General features: G+C 46.0%; 1 protein-coding gene across 4 annotated transcripts in view; it reads right to left on the reverse strand.

The window, feature by feature from the left end:
- Positions 1 to 16,265, reverse strand: part of LOC126547602 (uncharacterized) — a 460,580-nt gene that overhangs the window by 20,828 nt on the left and 423,487 nt on the right. For all 4 annotated transcript variants that reach the window (XM_050195494.2, XM_050195495.2, XM_050195493.2 and 1 more), the window contains 4 exons: positions 15,142 to 15,174; positions 3,659 to 3,730; positions 894 to 938; positions 717 to 779 (listed from right to left, as the gene is read on the reverse strand). In XM_050195494.2, coding sequence (XP_050051451.1) covers positions 717 to 779; positions 894 to 938; positions 3,659 to 3,730; positions 15,142 to 15,174 — 213 coding nt within the window. The remainder of the gene's footprint in view (positions 1 to 716; positions 780 to 893; positions 939 to 3,658; positions 3,731 to 15,141; positions 15,175 to 16,265) is intronic.

Raw genomic sequence — 16,265 nt, forward strand, 5'->3', positions numbered from 1 at the left:
GAGGCGACTGCAAACAAGTGCGTTGATCGGAGTGAGGTGAAGTGTATACGTCACAGGGCACGTTCACGCGATGAGTTCCTTGTACTTATTATTGTCCGCGGAGCACGTGACGGCCATTCGAGGCCCAGAGACTCGTTTTATTGGAAGCTTCCGCTTGCAAAGGAAAACGACCAAACTTGAACTAAGCGAGAAAGTGACAGTGCACAGAAGGAAAGTCCCGGAGAGCTACCGTGCACACTACGAGGTGCCCTGTGCGGGTGCGCATCTTCCTCTCGGACGTTCAGACTGCAGTACGCTGGCCCTATACTTCGACAGTCGTAACGATTATTGACGCAATTTTATAAAGCGACTGCACCCGAGTGCGAATCCACTCTCTCGCATTCTTTTCATCTCAAGTATCTCAAGCGGACTGTAAGGTATTCGAAAGCTGCGCGGCAACGAAAAGAACGGCCTCCTCTTTATCGGTTGGATCTCTTCCCTCGTCCTGCAGTGTAATTGACGTACGAGGCGAAAGATCGCCCAAGCGTCGCGAAACGTAGCGAAGCTCGTGAATTTTGGAAAAGATGGCGAAAAAAAAAGAACGAGAGGTAGGGAACCTATAGGCTTTCTCTAAACCTCGTCAAGAAGCGGGCGTCGCCCTTTAAGTAGCGACGGCGGCGGCCGCGTCTCGCGCGCTCCCAGCGAGATCGGCGCGCGACGAGAAGTGATGGTCTTACCGTGATTCCCGTCCGGCCTTCTTTTCCGGGTAGTCCGGCCGGCCCCAGCGGACCCATTGGACCCTGAGAAATGACAGTGGGCGTTTTCCCGGGCAGTAGCGAGTGCTGCATTCTCGCCATGCCGTATACGCGCGGCCCGCGTTCGACCCCCCCCCCATTCCCGGAGGACTGACTTACCGGCAGACCCATGGGTCCGATGAGTCCCAGGTCGCCTTTCTCGCCCTGCGAACAAGGAGTGCGGCGCCCAGCCAAGCCGCCATGACCACCGGTTTCCTCGAAAATCACACGTGCGCAGGCGCGGTCGCAGGCAAGCACGCACACATACACGCGTGAAGCGCCACGCACCAAAATCGAAAATCGTCCATAAAAATGCGCGTTCGGCTTAGCAAAACACTACGGATTTGGCGTACATTTAGTTCCGCGCACGCCTGACATATGCTCAGGAGAGCGGGCATAATGGAGAACTTTTGCCAAATTTGGTCAATCTTCTGATATTATGCTGCCGTAACATAGTAATGCCACAGTTTCCTATAGCCGCGCGTTCTATCGAAGAACATAATAGTAAGTTACAAATATATGCATCCGGTTTACATTAAGCTGTTTTTTATACAAGAAACCAGCTGAGTTAAAGCGAATACGTGATCTCTTGCGGAATACGCCTCAGTCACAACAAAGGCGAGAATCACGCCGCTTGCGCTTGTCTCGATATGAATCGATCGTTCGAGGACATAAAAAAAAAATTATAATAAGACGGCTATGCCACGAAGCGGAGTACGTATAGACAACTGTCTCTGACTGTGCCAACGTGTATACAAGTGTATAGACCTGGAAGAGATCAATTTTTTAGATCACTTGTATAAGATGTGCATATTTCCTCTACACATTTATTGATTGTTGCAGCTTCGCCATGGGAACAGCTCAATGGAACACCAACATACCAACCTCTCCAAGAGAAGTGGGACATCAAATGAACGTCAAGATTAAATAAGGCATTCAAACTGAAATAATCAATAATACCCGCACTGTCTGGCCGCGTGGTAAGGGCCGTGTAGGAGCAAGCTATTATTTATTTATTTATTTAGTTATTTATTTATTGTAGTCCTTGGCATTTGTTACTATACTTCAGTTGACTTTATTACAGTGGGATGTACACCATTGGAACAAAGTAATTAATTATTAATTGACATAGGCCAACGTCCCAGAAAAATACAGGCGGCACGAGGGCCGGGGTAGCGGAGGGTTCCAGTGTAATTTTGACCTACTGGGTTTATTTATTTATTTATTTATTTATTACAGAACCCACAGCGCCAGTGTGGCATTACAGTGGGGGGGGGGGGGGGTCAAATAGTATGTACAACAAACAGTACAAGTCATTTCACAATAAATGCAAAATTGTTAACATTCAAAAAAACATTCTTAACATTTTCTTAAGGTTCTTAACATTTACAAAAAAGAAAGCTCTGCACTAGAGCGCTATGGCTTTACGTACTCATCGTAACGAGGCCGCCGCGGCCGAGAGTCGAATCCGCAACATAGTCCTCGGCGGTAGAGTGCCATAGACTTCCGAGCCATCGCGGCTTCTATTTGGACAACTTTGGAATGAATACAGTGCCAATGAGGCCTGGGGGTTCACTTTTCAAAGCCACTATGGGTACTTTTGTCGCGGGTGTATAGATCAACGTGCGCTTGACTGGAATTTAGACTCAACCGCATCACGTGCATATAAATCAGAAAGTTCCGTGCACGGTCCTCTTCCATGGTGTGAGGAAAATTACATTTGGAACGACAGAAAATGGGGCTAGCTAGCTGGTAGGGATTCATGTTAGAAAAGGTTAGGAGTGCAGACACGGACACAAGAAGTGGTCGGGAAACGAAACTCCGACTATCAATTGAAAGGTCGCACAGGGGCGGAAAAAAGTAGACACAAAACGTATATGCGCATGCTGAGGAATGGCATCTCCACACGTCAAACTCGTCTGCGAAAGCTCAGGAGAGGCAACGCCTATACCGTCAACCAGGGACACGCGTGGGTCTACGCGAAATATAACCATTTGGGCGTGATATGGTCTACACAGGGGAAATTACCTGTACTTACTGATTGAAAAAAAGAAATAATAAATGAATGGAATTGAAAATGGATGAAAAAACAACTGTGTTTCTTCCCCTGTGTTTTCCTTGGTGTCTATGTTTGTTGGCTTCTTACGATATGATTAATAAAAATCCGTCCCCTCGGTTAACCCTCTTTCTTCTCGTTCATTACATAACGAGGGTCTCGAATCCGGCAACATTGATGCCTTCAGGTAGCACGTGTGGGTTTATTGACCAGTTGCCTTCACCCAAAAAGATCACGTAATCGTGACGCCTGCGGCAGAAAGGATGTTCCACATCCGCCGCCAAGGTCTGCCAGTGGTGCCGCTGGCTAACACTCTCAGGGTTCTACTAGGAAACATAAATACCCAAGCAAGTGGATGGGAAACGGCGCCGCGGTAGCTCAATTGGTAGAGCATCGCACACGTAATGCGAAACACGTGGATCGTTCCCCACCTGCGGCAAGTTGTTTTTTCATCCATTTTCAATTCCATTCATTTATAATTTCTTTAATTCACTTAGTAAGTACAAGTAATTTCCCCTGTGTTTTCCTTGGTGTCTATGTTTGTTGGCTTCTTATGATATGCCTGAGGGAGACTTTTAGGGACTATGTTAATTGAAACAACTCCGGACTAAACGTTATGCCTAGACCCTGGGTGAGAACACGAATTAAATGTCTTATGTAGTCGCGAGGCCATAGCATAGCGTGTACCACGTATAGGCGACGGAATAATGAAATCTTGGACACACGCGTAGTATCGCCTTGAAATGTGCGGTAACCGCACCAGTTTGGTGTATACATACCAACCGCAAGTAAGCATAAGTAGCGCAGCTAGCATTTGAGAATGTCTCACCTGCTCGCCCTTCTGACCGTCGATGCCTTTGTCGCCTTTGATGCCGGGAGGACCTGGGAATCCTGGTGCTCCCTATGTAGCAAGGGTGAAGAGAAAAAAAAAAAAGAAAATAAAGAAAGAAAAGAGAAAGCGCGATGGAAACAAATTGTATTAAAGCTAGCGATACGTCAAGGAAGCAACTTTGAGAGGTGTTTCAAAGTGAGTGAGTGAGTGAGTGAGTGAGTGAGTGAGTGAGTGAGTGAGTGAGTGAGTGAGTGAGTGAGTGAGTGAGTGAACCGTTCTCACAGGTTCGCGGGTACAGTTCTTTTTCTATAACTAGGCTCGTCACGTGATTTAATATAACGACGGCAAGCACCCGCCCGCGAAAAAATAAGGGACAAGACCTCGGATGTGGTAGTAAGCGTGAAATGTGTTTTGCTTATGTTTGCATGTATTCCAGCTCAGCGCCTGTTTCGCGGTGGCTTGAACTCTATGGTTTCTCGGCACTCATTAGTAATCAATAAAGAAATTTGCTACTGTACAGTGCGCACGCTGGTGCTATTGTCTGCGCCCTGCTTTCTTACATAGGTAAAGAAGAAAAATAAAAAGCCGGCTAATCTATACTCCTGGTTCAGTGCAACTAATTCAGCGAAGACCTGCTTTGTGCTGCTTCCTGGAATGGGGTGAAGACCTATGCGGATGATGAAAAGTGTATGATGCACGTCAATTCGGCAGCCTAACCATGCACGTAGGCTTTTTTGGCGTCATCCAGGATGTACTGGCGAGGCGCTGCAGGCTCTACCGTTCCGACACCTCAACTGCACCAAACTACGAAGCTAACAGCTGGCGCACGCTAGAAAAATTATCCTTCTTTGATGACACTCGTATCACTGCTACCGAACCGCATGCGTTGAAATTTGCCTTTAATATCAGTTTTTGAGTTCCATTGACAGTCTCCAGTAGTCGCTGCATCGAAAAGATTCATTGCCATTTGTGTGTCGTAGGCAGCTGTAAACGACAACTTCCTTCAGCTTATTCACGAGTCCCACTCGTCCTCCCTCAATCTTCTTGCCTCTAAGTGACTGCTCATGCAAATATGTCGTCTAAATGAGTCGGAAGCGGGTCTAATCGCACGCTTTCTTAAAACCTAGCACTCACCGCTTCCTTAGCCTTCAGTTTCCCCGAAAACGGGAAGGTTTGGACTTCTTTAGTAGAATGAGAGCGTGTACTAAATGCCTTACATCTGGGGCAGAAGCGCCTGAACACTGGTGCCTGAACACCTTGACAGGACGTGCGGCTAATCCATTGCTTTGAAATTGTCGGTTTGCAATGAACGTGCGGCCATATCCTTCGGATATGCACCGATGGCTCTGATAACAAATGAATGAATATACAGCCAGTGCAGCGGGGCTTTCAATTCCGACCCTGAAGGTTTCTTAGACTGCCGTACTCAAGCACGTCGTGTCTTCTACGGCACGCTGATGCCATGCAAGCAGGCTTGAGGCAGTTGGATTCTTGCCAACCGCAAAATTTCAGACAGCAAGACGCAGTCAGGGTTACCGTTTACTGCAGACTCTTCAGAGTTTACTCAGCGGCCATTGTGCCCACTAGAGGATCTGTGAAGCCTTGGCTTCGCCGCTGTTTTTCAGTGGAGATGCCCCCACATGTCAGCTTGGTGCTCAATAAGGCTGCGGGCAGTGTGGCCTGCCCGGGTTGAGGCTCGACAAAGGTGCTTGTGAGAACGCTCGGAGGTTCAGAAAACGTGTGCAGTTTCCGTTTATTGTAATCTGCACCTCAGCAACCTTGCGTGACATTGCAAAACTTAAGCCGCGATTTGTAATATAGCGCTAGCGCGAACTCCAGTCCAGCATTGCGTTGCAAAACCGGAGTTATCTGGCTGTCGTGTATTGTTTTTAGGAATCTATGGTGATGTAGACCTTCTTTTTTTTCTGAGTACTCTAAGCTTGCTAAAGGCCGTCTAGTGGATGGACTAGAGCGCAGAGCGGTACCTCCACACTAGCGCAAGTGACAGTGTTGCCGCGAGGACACTAGACATTCATAGGGGGCAGGTGTTTGGCGCTCACGCTTGACTTCTTTAGTGACCGAACAGGTGATGTCTCTGGCTGGAGCCAACGTTTCGACAAACAAGGGGCTTTCCTTCGTCTTAACAAAGACAAGTCACCTTCTCGAAACATTGGCTTCAGCCCGAGGCATCTCTTGTTCGACCTCTGTTGATCACGTCAAGTTTCCACATTCCCGTGAGCCTCTGTCTTCAAAGGAGTTCACGCTCCTTCGTGACTTAGTGAGTGTTGAGCAGGCTGCCGGCGCGAAGTCGTTTGAATTCTTCATTGTAACACTCGAGTTCAGGCTGGATGCCCAAGGAAGAATGGAAAATTTTGTTTCTGGGAAATCCGCATGGGTTTCCTTTGAAGCTTCGCGCTACAAACGAGTAAATGACAATTGCCCCTTTCATCAACCTGTCTCCACCTTGTGGGCTTTCGCAGAACTAATTTGCCATGCAAGATATATACTGGTAAACTCATGGCAGTGGCCACACCTTTTTCCTACCGGTTCCAGTGCTGTAGTGTCATCCGTGTTTCTGTGCCCGTGTGTGCAATGTTCTTCGTTTGCCAAAAATGCACTAACAAGCCCAAGCCTCATCTCTTCTGGTGTCCACAAATTTTGCTGTACAACGGTACGTGCTCGAACGAGGTACGTATTGTCGTGAATGTTTCGCTTATTTAATTTCCTGAGGAACATTACTCAGTTATGGGCACGAATGTCGCATAACGTGCAGAATCAATATTCCTCGCCTTATTTCCTTTTAGTCTAGCGGGAGACTAAAGTGATCATCGATCAAAACTAATCCGTTGTGATGAAGGATAGCCGGCGTCGCTGACCGCTCACGTCATGCAGTGATTTTCTTTTCATTTGTTTAGTTCAGTAAGCCTTAGACAGCTCGACGAGTCTACAGTTGTTTGCTGTATCTGGGTTGTCTCCCTTTGTTCTGCTGCACTAAATAAACACGGTGTGAAGAAAATGTATGGAGGTGAGATCTGCTGCGCGGGGAGCCACCATTTGGCGACCGCGACCATTCTGAAATGATCAGGAGGTACAAGGTAGCTCCTATAATGTAAGCTATGTGAAGTGTCGAATAAAAAACCCATTTCCGTTCGTTTTACGAATGTTCGCAGCTTATGCTACAAACGGAAATTCTTATCTGCACCCCGGTTATCGACATATGCGCAGCCCATATTGTGATGCTTACTGAAACGTGGCTTTCGCGCAACCTCACCAATCATATAATCATTGCCTATGATGCTGGTTACAAGCTTATTCAATTTGACAACGATTTTCCATCATGGGGCGAGTGAATATTGCTTTTATCGTGACACCACAAACCTGTACAAAGATACCACTGGGGTCAACAAATCTGTAACTTGCGTGCGGCTTATGTTGTTACTGACCGAGGACCAGAACCAGGTTGGGGTGTCTACGAAAGTCATTTATCAGTGCACTTTACTCTATTCCAGGCCTGACAATCCGCTGAGATTTTGGAGTGTTGGTCAGCGGCAATAAGTCCTCAATTATCGAACTGTGTGATATCAGGGGTGCCCCTGTAGATCACAACGGTTGTCGCGAGATTTTAAATAACGTTTCTGGATAATGATTATCGTACGCATCCCTTACTGTCTATCCTAATGTTTGTGGTACTAATATTATTCTGACGGCACCCGTTTCTTTTAATTTTTTGTAACGGTTGTTTAATAGAAAAACTAAAATTATTTACTTCTACTGCACGAACTACACGTTCCTCACAAGCCCACCTGGATATCAATAAGTTTTTCTGCATGCATTTATTTCTCAGTGTTTGCAGAGCTGTACTATGCCGTGCGATTGGATGGTGGAGAAGTTGGTTCCCATACACAAATCAGGTGGCACTCTCCCTTGAAGAGTATACAGGCTGACATCGATAACCAACGTACCGTGAAACTCACAGAACACCTAATCTGTTATCACCTGATCAGTTTCCTTAAGCCTTGCGTATTCCTTACGCACAGTGACAACAGCTTTAGAAAGTTCTTCCACGAAAAGAAACGTTTGCCCTTCGCTAACAATCGGCTCCTTGCTATTAACATTGACTTAGGAGTAAATTGCGTTTTTAATTAAATTCTCGGAAGCCTTGGATTCTGTGTGTAATGAACTGTTTTATAAGCCTTTCTTGCGCCTGATATTGGCCTCAACGTCTTGGGATAGATAAAGTGTTCCATGACACATTCATTCCTGTGCGTTTGCTCTAACGAGCGTGACTATTCTACTGCTTTAGCGGCGTCAGACCTTCCTCAATGCTCCCATTTAGGGCCACAATTTTTTCTATTATACATTAACTACGTTCCTCTCACTGTAACTTCTATCAACCTTTTCGCGCATGGCTGTGTCGCGTATTTTGTTGTAATCTGATCACTTAGCGCTACAGTCCAGTACTAACACTCGTTCTTCCTGCTGCTACAATTGGCTGATGAAGTTTTATAAGTGTAGGCGCGCGAGAGTTGCACGGCCTCTCCGGTGGCACTGCTCCTTTCCAGCACGGCCTTGCTAATATCTAGCTGCATTTTGTACTGGACAAAAGTATTTTTGCCTGCACGTGACTGACGACCTGTCCTGGGACATGCATTGCAATTATATCATTAAGAATGTTAAACGTATGTTTGGTTTTCTACGCTGCAGTTTCTCTTCTGCCACAGGAACTGTGAAAGTTCCACTTTACAAAACGTCAGTGAGTGCGCGCACGATTTCGTACACTAGTCGGACAACACTCACCGATATTTCTGAGTGATTTAGATAACGAGCAGTTCGTGCCAGCTTTGTCTAATTTAATTTTTTCTCGTTACATTGGCCTATCAACACATTGAAATGAAAACGTTGGCTATTATATTTAGCTCCTTGCCACAAACTCCTCAGTCTGTCTTTTCCAGAAGGCTTACTGCACGAAACCTATTCTTAAGGTTCCATCGTACCCGCCGTGGTGGCTATGGCGTTGCTCTGCTAAGTTCGAGGGCGCAGGATCGAATCCCCACCGCGGCAGGTGCATTTCGCGATTGGAACGAAATGCAAAAACGTCCGTGAACACCAGGTGGTCGAAATTAATCCGGAGTCCCCCACGACAGCATGCGTCATAATCTAATTTGGTTTTGGCACGTAAAACTCCAGCATTTCATTTTTTTAAAAGTTCCGTCGTACATCCTACGCGTCATTCCGCACCAATTACCCATTAAAAGATGGTGTCACATCACCCCGTAGCAATGTTTATCTTAACTATTTCATCCCCAAAAAAGAAAACTGCAGAAATCGCCTGGCTCCGTCACTGCCCCATTTGGCGCCACAAATCTCGCAGGAGCTGTTACTGATCACATACGCTTCTCTATGTAATGCCTTCGGGCTTCTGAGAGCATGTGAAGTAAATTAGAAAATAAATTAGTTATATGAAGCTTAATTACTAAAGTTAGTTAATCTACTTATCTGCCTATTTAAGGTGACACGTCTGTCGCAAGTAGCAGTTGACAGCGTTTTCTTGTTTTGTTAGCCAACGTACGTAATGCGATCTTAGCGCCTGTCACACATGTTGGCTACTTCTTAGATCCGACGTGAGTAAAAAGTACGAAGTTAGCCTTTATTTCGCACTCAAGGAAAACATATCCAGTTGAGGTGAGCCGCTAAGTATTGTGGTACCGTCGCTACCACCGATCAAGGCAGCAAAGGAGTGAGTGTCTTTTTTTTCTTCTTTTACGCTGGTTTGACATTCGAAATGTGACATTCACGCGAAGTGTCCATTAACTCGACGCACAACTGCGCCCTTCGCTAGCTGTCACCATTCCGACGGTGCCTTGCGAGTTCACGCTACTTGTGTGTGACACCAAGCACTGACCATCGCAGACCCGCAAATTAGTGCGCCCGGGCTTAACTTGCGTGCGGAGGGGATGTCTGATTCAGACAATGTTTCGACGGCAAGTCAACTTCTGTCTTCTGCGTTTCGCTTGATTTAAAAAAAGCCTTATCGGTTGCTATTGAAATGAACGATGAGCTTAACATACACCCGGGCAGATAGCAAATCATATTTCCTAGCAAATCCGCTCAGGATACAAAATAATTTGGAGCTCTCTCCTATTGCAAGAAAGTCAGACAAATGTTAAATAATCCATAGGCCTAGCATGTGAACGAAGATTGTTTCTGTTAACATTTCTTCGGGTACAAAGAGGAGCATATAAGAGCGTTTTCTGTTAAATGATGTAGGAAACCATAACTATGGGAGAACCCCTCACAGTTCCAAAAGTACACAACAATTAGCAGTCGCCCAAACATGGTCATGAGCATGAGAACTGGTCAGACAGAAAAGTACAGAAAAGGAATAATTGTTATCACTACAGTTTTGCTCACTTACTGCGCCAAGTAAATCTAGTGAATCATTTGTGCTAGCATTGTACTCATACTTGAGTGCGCAGGGTGGGGGACGAGAGAAAGACAGACAAGAAAGGGCGTAGCTTCGCGCTTGCGACAGCTTATTCCTGCGCCAACAGAACATTCATACTTTTGTTCTTTAATCGGTTGGTCCTACCCATAATCTTTTGGCCAAACAGTGCATACACAATGGCGACGCATGACTATCCTGGTTGTCATGAAAATGCGACATGAAACCGCAGTTGGCGTTAGCGTAAGAGAGTATGGCGGTAAAACTAGTTAAGGTGGCAAATTATCTCTAGCTTGAGCAACATATTTCTGTCTTGCTTGCCTGCTTGGGAACGCGTTGAGCGCCTCAAGAGGGACAAAAGCATGCTGCATAGGTGAGGTCGGGATCTGCTATGGCAATTTTGCCTTATACGAAACTGCCGTCCCCTTGCGGGTTCCTGCAGAACTTACTTGAGAAATTGAACAAATCCAAAGATCCACGCGGTGGAGTGCATCTCACAAAGTTATGAAATTAATTGAGCTAAGTTCGTGTTTTTTTTTTTTTTTTTTGTAAGCAGAGTGCCGAAAATTCAATGCTGTCTAGAGCGAGGGCGACGACCTTCACTGTCTACGCGATTTCTGGACCATCGCTGGGATAACTAAGTTGCGTTGCGAGCTATAATGCCTGAAAAGCCGGTGACCATACTGTTCGCACTCTGACGTATGATCGCAGAGTGACGCAGTATAGTCTGCAAGTGCTTGCACGCGACCGCAAATCAAGAGTCGAATTCACCAAGCTATTGATCGTCAGGGCTTTGTCAATGGCTTGCCGCCTCCTCTAACAGCACGTTCGTTACCACGACCTGTAAATGCAAGCCACTCTACCGTACAGTGCGCCTTGTTAACACGGGCGCAAGGGGCCGTTACACTTTTTTTTTCGTTCGTTCTGAACTGTTTATCATTGGTCAGTCACCTAAAATTAAGTCGAAATAGATAACACCTTCGAATGCAGCTGAGATCGTTGAAATAGATGAGCAACATCGGACTGTCTTCTTGTAATATCTGGCTCCGAGCAAGTGAAGTGGGTCACAGAAAGATATGGACTTGAATTGATCAATTCAAGAGTTCGACGAAAGTTCGTCTGGTCAGGCATCACAGTGAAGCAATTATTGCGGTTGCTGACCAAGTCAAAGTGTAAAAAAATGAAAAAGGACGTTTCGGAGCCCCTACGGGCTTCTTGGACACTACTCAGACTCCTTGCCATTTGGGTAGAGTGAGCTATATAAGCACAACCAAGAAAAGCAGCTGCACTGAGTCTGCACACGACAAGTCTACATGTCCAAATGTTGGCTCCTGGCTGAGGCTTCACTTGTTAGGCCACTGTTATTCAGCACAACATGGGGTACCTCATGGTATGGCGTCCTGGATACCCTTGCGTTCCAACAGAATATTAAACATTATGACGTATCTGATGGAACGACGTTTATTTGTCCCGAATGCTCGGCATCGAACCAGCAAAGGCACACACCCGATGATGACGATCACATGGAACTGAAGATGAGGATCGATCAACAAAGGATGATGATGATAATACACAGATGAAGAAGACGAGCGTAATAAACGCCCACAATATATATTGTACACGTTGTAGAGTCTAATATTAACGTGCGGGGATTTACCGGTGGCTGAGTATTTTATTGGGAGGTTTGCAGTAGCAACTACGACCAAGTTGATCTAAACTCTTGCCTTAAGAATATTGGCTCATTTGTGCAAGACACAAGGAATGGTCATTAACAAAGACGTACTTCGTGTCACGCGTAAGAAGTTATCGTGTCCTTACAGCTCATGAAACTTCGATCGTCAGGATTCTGTCATTGGCTCGCCAACTTCTGTAACAGTACGTTCATCACCACGACATGCAGATGCGAGCCACTATGTCTATCTATATACTCATCTTTTTTAATGATCTGAGCTATATTTCAACGATAATGTCTATTTCAGCGTAATATCAGAGAAGGCGGCTGACCAGTTACAGTCTACAATGAACGAAAAAGAAAGAAAAACTACAGGGTCTTCGCCTTCACAAGGAAGCTTCTACCTAGAAATATATGAGAGTTACTGTCTAACTAATAGCCCGTATTAAATCATGCCCGTTGATAAAATCTGCACGGCCGGCTTTTCGCAAGCTGTTTCTGAAACACAAGTTACCTAGCGCTACTCCGTACAATATGCAGCATCGCAAGTGCAATAAGACCCGTGCTTGAATACGTTTGTGTCGTTTGGGACTCGTATACCGATGACAGCATCAATGAACTTGAACGAGTACGAAAAATCTATGGGCACTTTGCTGAGCTAAACTGCGATAGGCGAAAGCCTATCTATGACTGCCTCTGTTGCTGTTGTCTGAACTGTTCTGCGAACAGACGTCGCCGTGGCCGCGAGCATGGGATGCAATCACAGCCATATGGCTGCAAGGTTTCTCGCCGATGTGCGCGCACCCCCGCGCTCATGTCCGCGCTCTCCCACGTGCCCACTCGCACAGCGCTACTGGCATGGCGCCTCCTCTCCTTGCTCCCCTTGCCGGTGATCACCGCTTTCCTGCGTCCACCACAGACTGCGCCCGGACACTTATGAGCCACTAAAGTTTACGCCTTAAAAAACCGGCATGTTCATTTGCTCTAGGTATTCCCAGTAAGGCTTTCCACCTGAACTAACAAAAGCCAACTATGGAGCCCTAATCAATACGTAGAAAATCTCAGGGGCTAGAACTCGCCAATTCCTCACTAACCAATTTGTTCTCCACCCAATACCTGTAACTCGCAGGAACGAGGCAGAACCACAACGTTAAGCTGCATCCCCTGCCACCATACTTCACCAGAACTGATACGGTAAAGTACTTTTTTTTTTCTCCCTCCCCGCATGTGCCAAATGTTCACATTGCGTACCCTGCCTAATATTATCAACGTCTCCTTTCTTTGTCCACACTGTCTGGATCCGCGTAAGGAAGTACGTAATAAAATTAAATAAAATAAAGTAAAATAAAGTAAAATAACATAGGTCTGGTATCAAGATACATTAGCCCCCTGTGCTTACGAATCGCTCAAGCTTGCGAACTGCTTCGTAAACGCGAACCAAGATTTCGTTTTTGATTGACCGCAGCCACATGTGCCAAACCTGCGAGACCCCAATATCTCGTCCGAAACTCAGGTTTCATCCCTGCTAGCAAAGTTGGCGACGTTTGTTTCTTGATATGTGATTTAGAAAGCTGTCTGGCGCCAGCATTAAGCAGCAATATCATCGTTGCGTGGTGCGTAAACTCAGCTCAGAAAGTGAACGGTGTCCGCAGACAGTTTCCCCATCCGCGGCATTCGTAGCCAGCAAACAAACCGCCGAAAGCGAGCGATCGTTTTCCTTCACGTGGGAGCAATGGCTAAACCTATTTCCGGGTGGCGTGTACACATTCTTTCCGCGCAAACGCAGAGAGACGTAGGTAAAGAATAGGGGAACAAACAAAAGAACAAGAAAAACAAGGCATACGAAAAACTAATCAGCGTGCAAGTGAATGAGATAATGGCCGGAACTTATCGTAGATGTGATGAACGTTTAGTGTGACGCTACGAATGCACTCACATACCACCCTAACGTTTCGTTTTTTTTTTCTCTGATAAGCACAATGCAGGCATTTTCAATGAAAACAAGCGCCCGTTGTATTTGATAGATGGTCGCTAGCGCGTTCGAAAAACCTAGCGATCAGCACTCGCTTCTCTCGCTCTCTGGCCTGTCTTTCTTCGATTCGGTTCGGAAAGCAAACAGGCGTATATGACGTGCCGTCGCACATATATGCTTTCTTGTGTTTGCGCTTTGCGCAGTTTTACTTCGTCGTTACTTTATTCGCGTAGCTGATGCGTTGCAATCATTCTCGACATGAAAGCCGCGCGTCTGAAAAAAAAAAATTATGGGGTTTAACGTGCCAAAACCACTTTCTGATTATGAGGCACGCCGTAGTGGAGGACTCCGGAAATTTCGACCACCTGGGGATCTTTAACGTGCACCTAAATCTAAGTACACGGGTGTTTTCGCCTTTCGCCTCCATCGAAATGCGGCCGCCATGGCCGCCGCGCATCTGAAGGAAATACTAAATACAAGAGGATTGACGGACGAACTGCTCGAAAAAAAAAAAAAAAAGGTCTTGTGAGCATTGTGTAGATATTTAAATGGGTTGATAAATAGCAAAATTCACTTTGTATTGACGGCGTGTCGTTTCAGCTGACTTTATTTGTTGCTATACAGCGGTAGACTGTTGAACTTTATTTCAACGCACGGTAAGGTAGTAACAGCTCCCACTAACTCATTATGAAGTGCCTACTTTTATTTCCTTTCGCTCATTAGTAATTTTAATTACTCTTTTTTTTCGTAGCTTTCTTAGCGACGAATGCGTGGTAGCCGAGTCTTAGTAGCCTGTTATTTAAATCTAAAGTCGTATAACAAAGAACATATTAGGCACTGACATTTGAAACATTCACATTTGACATTGACTTTGAAAGATTCGTTTGTTGTACGTTTTAACCACCGTATGAAATCACAAACACGCGCGCGCGCACACAGAAGTTAAACTCTCCTAGGCCTTCACCTCATCCGCTTCGTGAACAATATGATGTAAAACAGTTCCAGCTTACAAAAAGAAAGAAAAAAAATTGCCTTACCTAAAGAATAGCACATGCCTAAATCTAATAAGCCGCTATAGCTAATAACCCATAACACGTTTGAGCCATCCTATGAACTACGTCTAAAAAGAGAGGAGGAAAACACAGTTCAACAGTCGAAATATCAAAATGTGTTTCGTTGGGAATTGTGAAGCGTCGTTGATATTACCGACTATTTAGCGTGCACGCTGCTTTACCTTTATCTCTCTTGTTTAAAGATCGCTTATAGCCAAACCGATGTTCTGTACACCGTCTGTTACACATGTTGTTTTTGTCAGGGAAGCAAAGAAAAAAGCAAAATAAGGTGCTAGTCAAGCACAAGAAATCTACCGCTGCGATGAAAGCAGCGATACCCACCGGTATGCCTGGGGGACCCGGCGGCCCGATGACCTGCACAATCATCACAACGCATCGATCAGAATTCGATCTCCGCGCATATGCATGCGAAATGGATTCACGAGGCAGAAACAAAGAATCTACATCGAGGTTATTTCTGAGCGTTTTGGCGAAGTTATATTCAAGGGGGCGAAAGAACAAAACACAGTAGCTGTGCTTTCGCTCCGTCTGTTGGAGAGGCAAGCAGAGCGAGACGGATGGGGCTACAGCGACATCTGCGAACAGGCTGGCCTTGCGCGACTGTCTTTCGTGCTTGACCGGCATGAGGCTTAAATCGGCAATATCCATTAAAAGTACACGCCAGGATCTCTGGTGGGCTCGCTATACCAGCCTGATGTGATCTCGAGCGTAGATAAGTTTACGACTTTGGTATCAAACCTATACACACTGGCTGTACGGCACTGTCTGGAGCGCCCAAGCGGATCGCAGTATACAGCAAAGAAACGGTAATCTGATGGCAGCTGTTCGGTTCAAGCAGCTGCGTTTCAAGATCGCCTTTTCTTTTGCGCTGCAGCACAACGTACGACTGCTCTAAACAGAAATGTAGCGACATACGCAAAAATATCACAGCCCTTACGTCGTCATGGCAGCATCATGGTGCACCTTACGTACTGAGATGGCAACAGTGCAGCCAGAGGGATTCGCGGTGCCTTTGTCGCACTGACACGAACTCGCCACGCTAACGGCTCTGCGGCCTCCACGAAATATATTCTCTGTACACTAGATTCGCACCGTATCCACCCGTAACCACAATTATATACAGAGCTTGGAAACAGTGGGCTGCATGTTGTACTCGTGCTGTGTTGTTGGAGGTCGCTGGTTCGAGACGGTTTCATTCGAGCAAAGCGATGTCAGAGGATTTTCGCACCTCTTGCTGTTGTATGTCTATTATGTATTCGTAGCACAGCGAGAAGCGCGAGCAGTGGTAAATCGGACATACGGCACAGCGCGCGCTGAGAAAAAGAAGCCCCTTCCCATATAACTAGCGGTCTCCGGTAGATGGCGTAAATGCGCTACGGAGCATATACTAGAAGTACGTGTTGCTGGGCTCGTCGGTTCATATTGCTGAGTAGACCATAAATATG

This window comes from Dermacentor andersoni, chromosome 1 (genome assembly GCF_023375885.2).
Source record: "Dermacentor andersoni chromosome 1, qqDerAnde1_hic_scaffold, whole genome shotgun sequence".
In the NCBI taxonomy this organism is placed as follows: Eukaryota; Metazoa; Arthropoda; class Arachnida; order Ixodida; family Ixodidae; genus Dermacentor; species Dermacentor andersoni.